The sequence below is a fragment of the Mus caroli genome, unplaced genomic scaffold (genome assembly GCF_978045245.1).
Source record: "Mus caroli unplaced genomic scaffold, Mus_caroli_1 scaffold_2, whole genome shotgun sequence".
Lineage (NCBI taxonomy): Eukaryota > Metazoa > Chordata > Mammalia > Rodentia > Muridae > Mus > Mus caroli.
Window position 1 is genome coordinate 16,576,526 of NW_028227257.1, and position 13,475 is coordinate 16,590,000.

General features: G+C 47.9%; 1 protein-coding gene across 2 annotated transcripts in view; it reads right to left on the reverse strand.

The window, feature by feature from the left end:
* Positions 1-11,973: 11,973 nt before the first annotated feature.
* The window catches only part of L3mbtl1 (L3MBTL histone methyl-lysine binding protein 1), a 32,697-nt gene continuing 31,195 nt past the window's right edge, over positions 11,974-13,475 (reverse strand). For both annotated transcript variants that reach the window (XM_021155694.3, XM_029469373.2), the window contains one exon: positions 11,974-12,580. In XM_021155694.3, coding sequence (XP_021011353.1) covers positions 12,446-12,580 — 135 coding nt within the window. In that variant the 3' untranslated portion in view covers positions 11,974-12,445. The remainder of the gene's footprint in view (positions 12,581-13,475) is intronic.

The following is a 13,475-nucleotide window of genomic DNA, read 5'->3' on the forward strand; positions in this document are numbered from 1 at the left end:
TTAGGAGAGGAATGCTCCTGGGGTGGAGTGGAGATCCTGCTCTGAATGTCGGAAACCTGAGGGCCAGGCACCGCACCAGAGCTCAGCTGAAGTGAAGGATATTTTGTGAATGATGTGAAGCTACCAGGCCAGGCATTCTGACTCAGGGAGGATGCAGGGTCAGACAACTAGGCAGGTGGGGACACAATCTTCCAAGTGACCTCTCTGCAGTGTTTGATTTTGATTTCAGTGTTTAGAGTTTGATTTCACGATGTTTAAAGTAATGTGCCACGAATCCTAGGCTGGCCTGGAACTCCCTATATAGCTGAGGCCAATTTTGAACATCTGGTTCCCCCACTCCACCTCTCGTACTGGGATTACGGCGGTACCATTACACCCAAACCTTATGTGGTGCTGGGGATCAAAGCCAGCACCCTGCATATGCCAAGGGAGTATGCTATACAATCTACTTTCACAGCTGTTTACTATTGACTCTGTTTAAGAAAAAAAAAAAACACCAAAGACTCAATGGTCCAGCTTAGTGCCTTAAAAACTACTGCTCCCGGGCTTTGCAAAGTTCTCCGGTGCCCTCAGTTCACCACCTTGCCCAGCACACACACCAGCACATGTCTGGCCCTGGTCCAGAGAGGGGAGGGAGCTGGCCTGAGTATAAGAGCAAATCAGGACTCTGGCCAGGGCTCTGCCTCTTTCACTACTGTGACTCCGCCAAGCTCCTCCCTTTAATCCCAGAGCTGTCAAAAAAAAAAAAAAGCCACACACACAATGGCATCGATTGTACAGACTGTATGCAAGAATTTCAGCTTACAGAAGAATGTTAAATTGAAAGTGAAAGATCCCTCCATACCCAGAATCCCTCATATTTCTAGAGTATGTGCTGTTAATTAAATGGTGACAGCTCCTCGAGACTTTGGTCTGTGCCCTAGTGGACATATCTGCATGCAGAACTGACTCACAGTATACACCTGCTCAGCTATTGCTTCTCAAAAATTTATTTCTTTTTCTCATGTATATCTTTCCACGTCAACACAGGTTCGATTTTCTTTTCTTCTTTCCTTCCTTTCTTTTTTTCCTTTCTCTCTCTCTCTCTCTCTCTCTCTCTCTCTCTCTCTCTCTCTCTCTCTCTCTCTCTCTCTTTCTTTTCATATCTTCTGTGTATGTATGCCTGACTGTATATGTACTTCGTGTATCAGGTACCTGAGGAGGCCAGAAGAGGGCATCTGGTCCTCTGGTACTGGAGTTATAGTGGCTGTGTGCTGCCTGATGTGGAAACTGGATGGGAACCAAACCTGGGTCCTCTGCTCTTAAGTGATGAGCCAACATCACACTAGCCCTTAAAGTTGGAGGTCAGAAGGTGACTTCTGGGAGTTGGCTGTCTCCTTCCACTTTTATGTGGCTTCTGGGGACTGACCTGAAGTCATCAGGCCTGTGTGAGAAGTGCCTTCTTGCCAGCCCAACCTTATCTTTTCCTTCGAGCTGCAGCACTCTCTATAGTGTGGGGTTGCTTTCACGGTTCCCAGTCTCAGTTCTTTGTCATTAAGCATTTGTGCTCTTACTAATTCCATTTCTTACTTTAAATGAGACCAGCTAAGGTCCTTTACTAACACTTCTGTGTATCCTGTAACTGGGAATTACTAACCCATTTACCAACTTACTATAACAATCATCATGGGTCCCCTCCATAGTTGAACTTGTCCTTCTTTCTCTGTAACCTGAAGAAAAAAGCCCAGATGTCTCCTGTGTCACCATACACACCTTCTCCCGGCTTTTCTTCCTTCTTCCTTTCCCTTCCCTCTTCCTTGCATGAACTCTGTGGTGTGGGTATGAAGGTCAAAGATACATTCTTGGGGCTGGATGGCTCAGTGGTTAAGAGCCCTGGCTGCTCTTGCAGAGGACCTAAGTTCAGTTTTCAACACCGATGCAGCAGCTTAAGACACCTGTAACTTAAGTTCTGGAGAACACCATCTTCTCAGTACACTTAACATACATGCACAACACTCCCATGAAGAGAGTGAAAATAAATTTAACAAAAAGACACAGTCTTGGGGACAAAGATGGGGACACAAGACACTGAACTGATGCAGATGTATTTCCATGAATACTCTCCCTAACTTGACATGCTCTGGTACACTTTGTCCTTTGGCCTGACTGCTCCACCCTCCACGAAGGCCACCTGCAGAGTCATCCACAGGCAGAGTGAACCACATGTTCACATTCAGACCAGAAAACTTCTACCCAGTCAGCCCAGAAAACTGACCAACGTGAGTGGGAAACAGAACCCTTGATAAAGCAGATGTACACACAGGAAGGAGGGACATTTTTCTGTTTTGAGAACAAACAACAAATCAAAGATCTACAAAGTTAAAAATCAAATTGGTCTGCCAGGCAGTGGTGGCACAGATCTTTAATCCCAGCAGTCGGGAGGCAGAGGCAGCTGGATCTCTGAGTCCAGGACAGCCTGGTCTACAGAATGACTTCTGGAACAGCTAGGGCTACACAGAGTAACCATGTTTTGGAAACAAAAAATAAAAAATAAAATCGTTCTATTAGGGAAATAATGAAGCATATCTTCCTTTCCCATACCTCCCTCATGCAGAGGTCAGTTCCATGTGTCTAAATAATCTGCATATATTTTTCCTTCTTCCGTCTTTTAGTTTGGTACATCGTCAAGTGACTTCCTTCCTGCTCCTGAACATAGATGTTTAGGTCTTCTCCATCCAAACACACATTTCTGATTTTTTTTCTCACAAATTAACTTATGGTTGCCTCAGATGCTGTTTGTTTGTTTGTTTGTTTGTTTTATCAACTGGACACAAACCTACATATATCTAAAAAGAGTGAATTTTAATTGGTAAAATGCCTCTATAAGTTTGGTCTCTAGACAAGTCTGTGGGTATTGCCTTGGCTAGTGGTTGATGTAGTGGTCCTGAATGGTATAAGAAAGAAAAGTGCAGAAGCCATGAGCAGCAAGGCAGAAAGGAGTGTTCCTTCATGGCCTCTGCTTCAGTTCCTGCCCTGACTTCCCTCAGTGATGGACTGTTACCTGGAAACATAACATGAAGTAAGCCCTTCCTTCCCAAGTAGCTTTTGGTCACAATGTTTTTTCACAATAGAAACCTAACTAAGCAGGGCAGTAGTGGCATGTGCCTTTAATTCCAGCATTCAGGAGACAAAGGTGGGCAGATCTTTGAATTCAAGGCCATTTTGGTCTACATTGTGAGTTCTAGGACAGCCAAGGAGACACAGAAAAACCAAAAGAGAAGAAGATGAGGAGGAGGATGAGGAAGAAGAGGAGGAGGAGGAAAGGAGGAAGAAGAGGGAGAGGAAGAAGGAAGAAGGGGGAGGAGGAAGAGGAGAAAGAAGAAGAAGAAAGAAGAAGAAGAAGAAGAAAAGAAGAAGAAGAAGAAGAAGAAGAAGAAGAAGAAGAAGAAGAAGAAGAAGAAGAAGAAGAAGAAGAAGAAGAAGAAGAAACCTTACCAGAGAAATGGCAGTTCTCTGCTCCTCCCTGTTCCAGCCACATTTTCTTGTGCTATGCCAGCCTCGACCTGTAGACAAAATAGTGAAGGTCGGTGTGAACGGATTTGGCCGTACTGGGCACCTGGTTACCAGGGTTGCCATCTGCTCTCCACTTGACAAAGTGGAGATTGTTGCCATCAATGACCCCTTCATTGACCTCAACTACATGGTCTACATGTTCCAGTATGACTCCACCCATGGCAAGTTCAACGGCACAGTCTAGGCTGAGAATGGGAAGCTTGTCATCAACAGGAAGCCCATCACCATCTTCCAGGAGCCAGACCCCACTAACATCAAATGGGGTGATGCAGGTGCTGAGTATGTCATGGCGTCTACTGGTGTCTTCACCACCATGGAGAAGGCCAGGGTCCACTTGAAGGGTGGGGCCAAAAGGGTCATCATCTCCTTCCCTTCAGCCAATGCCCCCATGTTTGTGATGGGTGTGAACCATGAGAAATATGACAACTCACTCAAGATTGTCAGCAGTGCATCCTGCACCACCAACTGCTTAGCCTCCCTGGCTAAGGACATTCATGACAACTTTGGCATCGTGGAAGGGTTCATGACCACAGTTCATGCCATCACTGCCACTCAGGAGACTGTGGATGGCCCCTCTGGAAAGCTGTGGCATGATGGCCGTGGGGCTGCCCAGAACATCATCCCTGCATCCACTGGTGCTGCCAAGGCTGTGGGCAAGGTCATCCCAGAGCTGAATGGGAAGCTCACTGGCATGGCCTTCCATGTTCCTACCCCCAATGTATCCGTTCTGGATCTGACATGCCTCCTGGAGAAACCTGCCAAGTATGATGACATCAAGAAAGTGGTGAAGCGCCGGGCGTGGTGGCGCACGCCTTTAATCCCAGCACTCGGGAGGCAGAGGCAGGCGGATTTCTGAGTTCGAGGCCAGCCTGGTCTACAAAGTGAGCTCCAGGACAGCCAGAGCTATAAAGAGAAACCCTGTCTCGAAAAACCAAAAAAAAAAAAAAAAAAAAGAAAGAAAGTGGTGAAGCAGGGATCCGAGGGCCCTCTAAAGGGCATCCTGGGCTACACTGAGGACCAGGTTGTCTCCTGTGACTTCAACAGCCACTCTCACTCTTCCACCTTTGGTGCTGGGGCTGGCATTGCTCTCAATGACCACTTTGTAAAGCTCATTTCCTGGTATGACAATGAATATGGCTACAGCAACTGCGTGGTGGACCTCATGGCCTACATGGCCTACAAGGAGTAAGGAACCTTTGACCACCCACCCCAGCAAGGACAATGAGAGCAAGAGAGAGGCCCTTGGTTGCTAAGGAGTCCTTGTCCCAACTCGGCCCCCAACACTGAGCATCTCCCTCACAATTTCCATCCCAGACCCCCCTAGTAACAGGAGGGGCCTGGGGAGCTCTCCCTGCTCTCTTGAATACCATCTATAAAGTTCACTGCACACACCCTCCACCCCCCCAAAAAAGAGAGACATATACAGAATATACATATATGCAGAATATACATATATGGTCACTATATGTAGAGAGAACATACATATATCACAGATTTCTTGATGATGAGTATATGATCTGTGTGTTATTAGATGGTCTTACATGAGGATCATTGAGTATCCTCCATAAACTAAGATAGACATGGCATTACTAGACTTAATGTTATATGATCAATTGTCCTAGTTATGGTAGAATTAGTGACCATGATATCACTCACTGTATGGTGCATGACTACATATTGAACATCTTTAACCCAGAATTATGCATTACCATACAACATTTTGATAAAAGCAGCATATTCCCTTAGTCTGTCAGTCTGAGTTTATTCAGACCTTCCCCATCCTTTCTGTTCCTTCTCATTCTCCTGTTCTTCACAGTGTCTGGTATCATGCTGGCCCCACCTTTCCTACCACTGTATCTCTCTTGTTTAACAGCCTGCTCAATGGAGCCTGTGCATCTCCTTACAGAGGCCTGCTCAATGGAGCCTATGCATCCCCTTACAGAGGCCTGCTCAATGGAGCCTATGTACTCCTCTTACTAATAATTTTATTGTGAACCAGGACTCCGTGGGCAAGGTGATGGCTAGATAGGCCTGAAGCGTCAAATTTGGTCCCCAAACCAGGTAAAAGCTGGACAAAGTAACTCAAGTACCTGTCATCCAATGAGGCCCTGCTAGGAGGCAGAACAGGAGACTGGATAGCCAGAAGCTCCCAGGCCGGCTAGTTTAGTGTGTATGAAACAGTGAACAAGAGATATTCTTTTTTGTTTGTTTGTTTGTTTTGGTTTTGTTTTTTCGAGACAGGGTTTCTTTATGTAACCCTGACTGTCCTGGAACTCACTCTGTAGACCAGGCTGGCCTCGAACTCAGAAATCCATCTGCCTCTTCCTCCCAAGTGCTGGGATTAAAGGCATGCGCCACCACTGCCCCGCACAATATTCTGTCTCAGACATGGTGGAAGTTGAGTACTGGCATCCAGGACTGTCCTCTGACTTTCAAACACACACTCCAAGATGAGCGTGCATACCCACCCTCACATACACAGACTCCTTTGTTGTGGTTGTTATGCTCAGGTTTCAGGGACTCCAAGGACCACTGGTGCAAACACATAAGGATCTTTATTAGGAGCTCGTGAGCAAGGTCCTTACCATCACTGTCGTCGCAGGTCAGAAGTGAGAGCCTCCAGTCCAGGGGTGCAGGGTGTTTGTTGTGGTTACAGCAAACTTGGGGAAATTCCATACAGGTCAGCGAGTTAATATTTTTAAAACTGCCTTTCTGGCATAGTCTGCAGGAACCAAACACGGGAGCAAAGCCACTCGACAAACAGGATGGCTAGGTTATCGATTTTCTGCAGGATGTCTTAGGTTATCTATATGTTCCTTGGCCCTGCTGTTGTAGCCTGACTGGCTGTTGCTAAGGGGTGGGGGTGGCGGGTTGCCATAGGATGATTGCGCAAGTGGACTTAGTGGTTTTCTTCCTGGACTTGGAGTTTAGCCCCTTTGCACAAAATGGAGTTTCTTCTCAAAAAAATGGAGTTGGTTGGGCTTTGCATGATCTCTTCTCCTTTAAACTAGTTAAGATACGGTTCTGCTGTTGTTTCAGCAACTGCTGGAGAGAGACCCAATGACATTAGCATTCACGTTGTTCCCTGGTTTTATTCTCCCTGGAAGCTTTTCTATTTCTTTATTCTCCTCTTTTTATTTATTTATTTATTTTTGGTTTTTCGAGACAGGGTTTCTCTTTATAGCCCTGGCTGTCCTGAAACTCACTCTGTAGACCAGGCTGGCCTCGAACTCAGAAATCCGCCTGCCTCTGCCTCCTGAGTGCTGGGATTAAAGGCGTGCACCACCACGCCCGGCTTATTCTCTTCTTTTTATAGACCTTCTTTTAATCCTGCTATTTTACAGTATTGCAGGAGGCCACTGCTCCCTGCCCTAGCACTAAGTGTGGTCTCTCAGTTTGGACACTAACAGATCTCAATTCTAGAATAGTTCTTTTTTTTTCCCCCTTGGTTCTATTTTTTTATTTTATAGTGTGGATGTTTTGCCTGCATGTAGGTTTGTGTACCATATTTATACCTGGTGCCCCAAGGAGGCCAGAAGAAGGTGTCAGATCCTGGAACTAGAGTTCCAGAGGCTTGTGATCTTGAACACAGGTCCTGTGTTTTAACCACCGAGCCATTGCTCCAGCCCCCGAGTGTGTTTATTAAAATAATTCAATGTTTGACGAGTCTGCGTATTTTCAATATTTTTCCTATTTCCACCTCATTGTTTTTGTGTGTTTGGAGACAGTCTATCCTTCAACTGGTACAGCCTTCCTGAGGGTGAGGCTGGTCATCAGGATTGCAGGCATCCTTTCGTCCCGTACTCTCTCTAGGAGACGCCTTTTGCTTTACCTTTCGACCCGTGTATTAAAATTTTATTTCCACAATCACATTGGAATGTTCCACAGCCTTTCCTTATGCGTCAACATTTCTTTTATTGCAGCTGTCTGTTCAAGGGTTAGCTTCCAGGAAGAAGAATCGACGTTTCCACGGTGATAGAAAAGGAGGAGAAGAGATGTGGGTGGCGGGGAGGTGCCTGCTTCCTGTGACGTCCACGGCGAGGCCATACAGGAGATGATGGGAAACGCATGGTGAGGAGGCTGGAGGACCGTGTGAAGGGAAGTAGGGCCAAGCTCCTTAAGGCACAGTTGTCCCCGATGGCCATGGGAGCTCGGTTCGCAGAAGCCCGAGGCCACCAGTCTACCTTGATGCCAATCTGTCCAGGCTGGGAAGTTTCTGCTCTAGAGGAGGAAGCTGAGCTCTTGAACAGCTCCATGGTTGGCATTCTCTTAGTCAGTTGGTTTGGAAGGGCAGTGGAAAGCAGGAATTAAAGATTTTGATGAGGTAGTTACAGTGAGTGTGCATGGCATTTTAACACCAGAAAGCATCATGCTAATTTTAAAACCAGGGGTGTCCCTTAATTCTTTGGCCTTGATTATTAATATAAAACATTGTTATGAGACCCCAGGAGCTCTGCTTATGTTTTTAATTTTTTTTAAAAAAATTGTATGTATATGTGTGCTTATTTGTATGTGTATGGGTGCACATATCTGGGGCGGGTGGTCAAAGAAAAATCCTGTGTTGGTCCTGAGGCCTTAGGTCCTCATCATAGGGAGTAGCTGGCCAGGGAGCTCCAGGGATCAGAACTTAGATCTTCAGCTTACTAGGCAGGCACTTTATTGGCTGAGTCATCTCCCCAGCCCTGGCTTGTATACTCTTTAAAAAAAAAAGTAGGGATTTAATTATTCAACAGATTATTGAGCACACACTTCCCTGTCCATGTAGTGATTTTATGTTTTTCTTGCATGTATATCTGTGCAGTAAGCACATGCCTGGTGCCTGAAGAGCCAGAAAGGGGAGTCAGATCTCCTAGACCTGGAGGTACAGACAGCTGGGAGCTGCCATGTGCCTGCTGGGAACTGAACCTGGGTCCTCTGCAAGAACAGTCGGGTTCTTAACCACCAAGGGATCTCTCCAGGCCCAGCTGATTACACTTTTCTTATAAATAAATAAATAATCAATTTTATATATTTGAGTACACTGTCTCAGTCTTCAGACACACCAGAAGAGGGCAGGTATCAGATCCCATTACAGATGGTTATGAGCCACCATGTGGTTTCTGGGAATTGAAACTCAGGACCTCTGGGTTACACTTTTAAGACAAGCAGGTATATAGTTACTATACAGTTTTCCTTCTTTTTTTCTTTCTTTCCTTAGCCATATCATTCCATGAGAACTAACCTCAGACTCACTATGTAGCAAAATGGCCTCAGTTTCTCATCCTTCTGTCTCCATCTTCCCAGTGCTGGGACTGGAGAGGTAGACCCCCTGGCCTGGTTCCCGAGGTGCTGGGGATCAAGCTCAGGGCTTCCTGTGTGCTAGGCAAGCCCTCTACTAGACAGCCCCCACTCTCAGCTAACACCAAATCCCAAAGCTCTGGATCTGGCATCTGGAGCTCTTGGTGGAACCATCTGGGCTCTCAGCCTTCGGCGCCCCAACATCTCCAGCTCTGCTGCCTGGGACCCAGGTAACTTGTCTTAGCCTAGCTCTACTTCAGACCTGCAGCTTTCCTTGGTGGACACCCCACAGTCCTGGCATCTCAAACATCTTGATATCTTCATTGTAACTTGGAGTCCACCCTTGTCGATTCATACAATGGTCACTCAAGGCCCCCTTCTGGAAAATCTGGCCCTACCGCACACCACCTGGCCTTGGCAGCTTTCTGGAAGCTTGGAGCAAGTTTCCACAACCCTGTCATACTTAGAACTCTTCTGCTTGCAAAACCAGTGCCAAGGGGCCCTGTCAGCCTGAGGTGTCGTCTGGCTCACTTTAGCTCAGCCTCTGTGCTCCTCCTCAGTGGCCTGCTGTGAGAACACATCCCTAGTCAGCTGTTTCTAAGCAGGGACTCCTTTCTACAGTAGTCTCCATTCAGCTTCCTCCTTTCAATACATTTGCATTTTTATAAACCGGGTCTTTTAAAGTATAAAACTCAGTTGCTCTAGGGCAATAGTTCTCACCCTTTCTAATGCTGTGACTCATGTGATGAGTCCCAGCCTTAACGTTATTTTCGTCTCTACTTCCTAACTGTAATGTTGCTACTGTTATGAATCATAATGTGAGTATCTGTGTTTTCAAGGGGCCTAAGGCTAACCCCTGGGAAAGGGCCATTCAGCCCCCAGAGGGGCCATGACCCATAGGCTGAGAACCAGTGCTCTAAGACCTACCAAGCAGCAGAGAGAAGGAGTTAGTCTCCTCGACATGGCAGCACTGATGGTCACCTGTGTGTTCTGGGCATTTCACCACGAAAAGAAAAACAGACTCTGGCTGCAGACTGGTTATTTATTTATTTATTTATTTATTTATTTATTTATTTATATTGTCTCAATACACAGACAAATCATACTATATTTTCTTTGTAATGTTTCCTCTCTCAAGAGTCACTTTAGCTTAAACCAGAGGATTTTCTTTAAGAATTTATGCTTGAGAGCATACACACACATACACACACACAGACACACACACAGACACACACACAGAGCAAGTAAACAAAAGTAACACCATTACAGTGCGTGTGAATGGAGGTGCAAACAGGTTTCATTTTCAGACTCGGGAACCATTCTCTCTGCCTCAGAAATTAAACAAAGTTCATCACTGCCAGGGCTGGGCAGTGGCTGGACAAGCCTGCTGGGGACAAAGTATAAGTAGTCCCTGTTTCTAGAGACCAGGGCACAAGTGCCAGAGACAGCCACCCATGGCCTGTGCTCCCGGGCTCGGGTGTAGTGGGGACCCAGTGGGGTGGACGGGTGGGGGATGCTTGGCAGGCATGTTTCTTTTGACTTTTTAAGATTTGGTTTCTGATATTAGTGCAGAAGGGGTGTGTAGCCTAGAGTTGGGAGGCTGCGAGTCGTCTTCTCCAAGGCTGTCTGTTAGTCCGTCTGGTCTCTCCCACAGGCAACCACCACTGGCAGAGCTGCACGGCAAAAGCTGTGCAGTCCCTCTCGTTGGGAGCTGTGTGGTTCACAGCTCCAGTCAAGAACACAGAACATCTGCTGCCATCTCAGACAAGTCAGTGTGTGGCAGGACGGACTAAAGGCCAGGAGGTGGCAGTTTTCCACTGCAACCCAGACAATCACGATTGGAGGAGATTGGCTCCTCTTTATTTCCAGCAAATGGGGCAGTGACGTCATATCGGTCAACCTAGCCCTCCCTCCCTGCTTGGCTGGCCTTGCCCAGTGTCCTCCCAGAAAGTTACCCCTGAGAGCTGAAAGGGAAAGGGAACCTGAGCCTCTGCCAGGCTAGCTAGATGACACTTGGCTGTCCCCCAGAAGCTGTCTGGCCTAGGGAGGGGAGGTCCCCAAAGCGCGGAAACAGGAAATCAACAGGACTTTTTGGCTTCCCATTTCTGAGGAAATAATAAAGCCTCAAAGCTTAACAGTAGCCCTTCATATCCCCAATACTGCACCTCACACCGGCACCTGACAGATACTGCTGAGTGACCAACACGTGTGTACACACACACATGGAAAGACACACACACACACACACACACACACACACACGCAAAGACACATATCACATGACCTATAAGTTTACTGGATTGGGGGACAACCCTGCTCTTCAGCCTGTAGGTCCACCTCAGCACCAGATGAACTGAAGCCTGGCACTGGCTCCCACCTATTGGAGGGGCGGCTCCCTCCTGGGTTCCCTCCCCACTTAGGCTGGGAGGTGGATTTGGCAGTAACTGAGTGGAGGCCGAACCTCCACTTGGACAGAAAGGTTCGAGTCCCAGAGCCCCAGCAGGAACCTAGCTGGCAGTGAGAGACTGTTGGAGACTGGCAAGAAGGGCCAGGGAGGTCAGAGATAGGAGAGAGGACCTTTCCAACTCTACCATAAGCGGCTTTCATTAGACTCGAGAGCAGAATGAGAAATGTTTAAGGGACAGAGTGAATGTGATGTCATAGTGGTTGTGTGCTAGCCAGTGCTACACCCTCCTGGCAGGAGGCTGGGTTGGCAGGGGCCTCTCCCTCATGTGCAATATCTTGGCTGAGAGCCACAGTCAGAGAAAATGATACAGCCATCACACTTTCTGGAGCTAGTCTTTTGGTCAAAGACTCCAGTGTGTCTGACGTCCTAGTCAGGACCGCTTGCCAGGGCAGACTTCATCTCCCCCACACCCAACAGAGACAGCAGCAGGGAACTTAGGCCCTGCTTGTTAGGACATGGGCTCTAACCATCTGCTCACTCCGTACTGCCCACTTCAAAGCTGAGTGATCTTGAACTGAATGTGTTCAGGAAGGTGGTGCCTGGGCTCTCAATCTCTGCCTAGAGGCAAAAGGGAGAAGACAGCCAGAGGCTCCTAGTAAGAAGCTCCCATATTTCTGAGACTTAAGCATCTACAGGGGAAGAGAGCCATGGGGCCTGGCTGGACCATGAATGGGGAGTTAAAGGTATACAGCCAACAGCGGACTGGGAGGGAGGCGCCTATCATGTGTAAAATGTGCATACCAAGGTCATGGTCAGTTCTTCGTAGGGGGAGATGGGCCAAGGAGGAGAAAGGACATAGAGATGCCAAAAAGCGACATAGGTCTGAATAGAGGACGCCTTCCCTACCTAGCTCCTCCTAATTCCTAAGACAATAACCAAGGTGGCTAAAGCTGCAGGCTGCCCCAGCCAGGATACCTGCGGCCCTTATATCAGTCAGGTCTCTGTTTAGTCACACCTTCCCTGGGGCAACTGGAGGCAAATGAACTCCAGGTCCGAGGGCTGAGACCTGCTTCCCCCGGGCTCCTCTGCTCCCCCACACCTAGTCAGACAGTGAGGACAGGGGTGCAGAACTCAAGTTGGGAGAGAAGCACCATTTGCAGAGGGAGCCCCGTGAGGATGGGAGGAGCCCCCACTTCCCCCCCTGACCAGTCACTTAAAGGCATCATCAGTGTTTTTGAACATGAGAATGGCGTTATAGATCTTCAAGGCTGGGCCCAGCTTGACACTCATGATCTTCACAATGTCCGCCTGTGTCAGCAAAAGGAAGGCCTCGCCGTCAATCATCTGAGGGGGTGGGAGAGTGAGAAGGAGATGGGGGGGGGGAGGTATGTGGGAGAGGTCCGGCGTGGTGGGGGGTGAGGTGAAAGGAAGGTAGGGGCAGATATGGTGGGAAGTAGGGGGAGGGGAGAAAGGGCACGTGGTGGGTAGGGGAGGGAGGGAGGGAGGGAAAAAAGAAAAGACAAGGGAGGGAAAAAGGAGAGAAGGAAGACAACAATGGGGGCGGAGAAGGAAAGCAAGAAGCCTGGTCCCCGCACCACACACATTCAGCTTTTCTTTGTCTTTCTGCTGACTGCTCTGTGTCAGACATGTACACTGGAAAAGCGTCTTTGGAGCCCTTACAGACAGTAGCTTTGAGAAAACAGTTGCTGCTGACACAGTTGAGGGGCTCGCTACCAAATGACAACTCGGAGCTTCTTGTTTGAAAGTTAGTAAGAATTTCAAAATAGTGGCAGCAGAGCACCAAGCCAGCTGCCAGGTTCTTCGAAGAACAGGGCCCCAGGATGTTGTTGCACAGACTGCACGCCCGCCTGTCTCAGGAGCAATCCTGGCTCCTGGTCTGAGCGGCTTCACTCATTAGTCATCAGCTTTAAACACTGCCTGGACTCACTTTGTAACCGGGGCAACAGCCTCCATATCTACGAGTGGGATCTAGCATTTGTGAACCGCCCACCCCAAGCCAAAACAGAGCAAAGACAAACAAAAACAAAGACAACAGAAACCCCACAGCTGCCTGTGGGGACCCACCTGTCAAGCTCAGGGCCACTAACAGCAAGCTGGGGATTTTGAGGGCTATCACATGGGGTTCACTGTAACCTCTGACCTAATCCTGCCCCCCAAATCAGAGAGACGGAGAACACTCGAATGTAAACAAGCCTTTGGATCTGATTTTTAGTTCTAA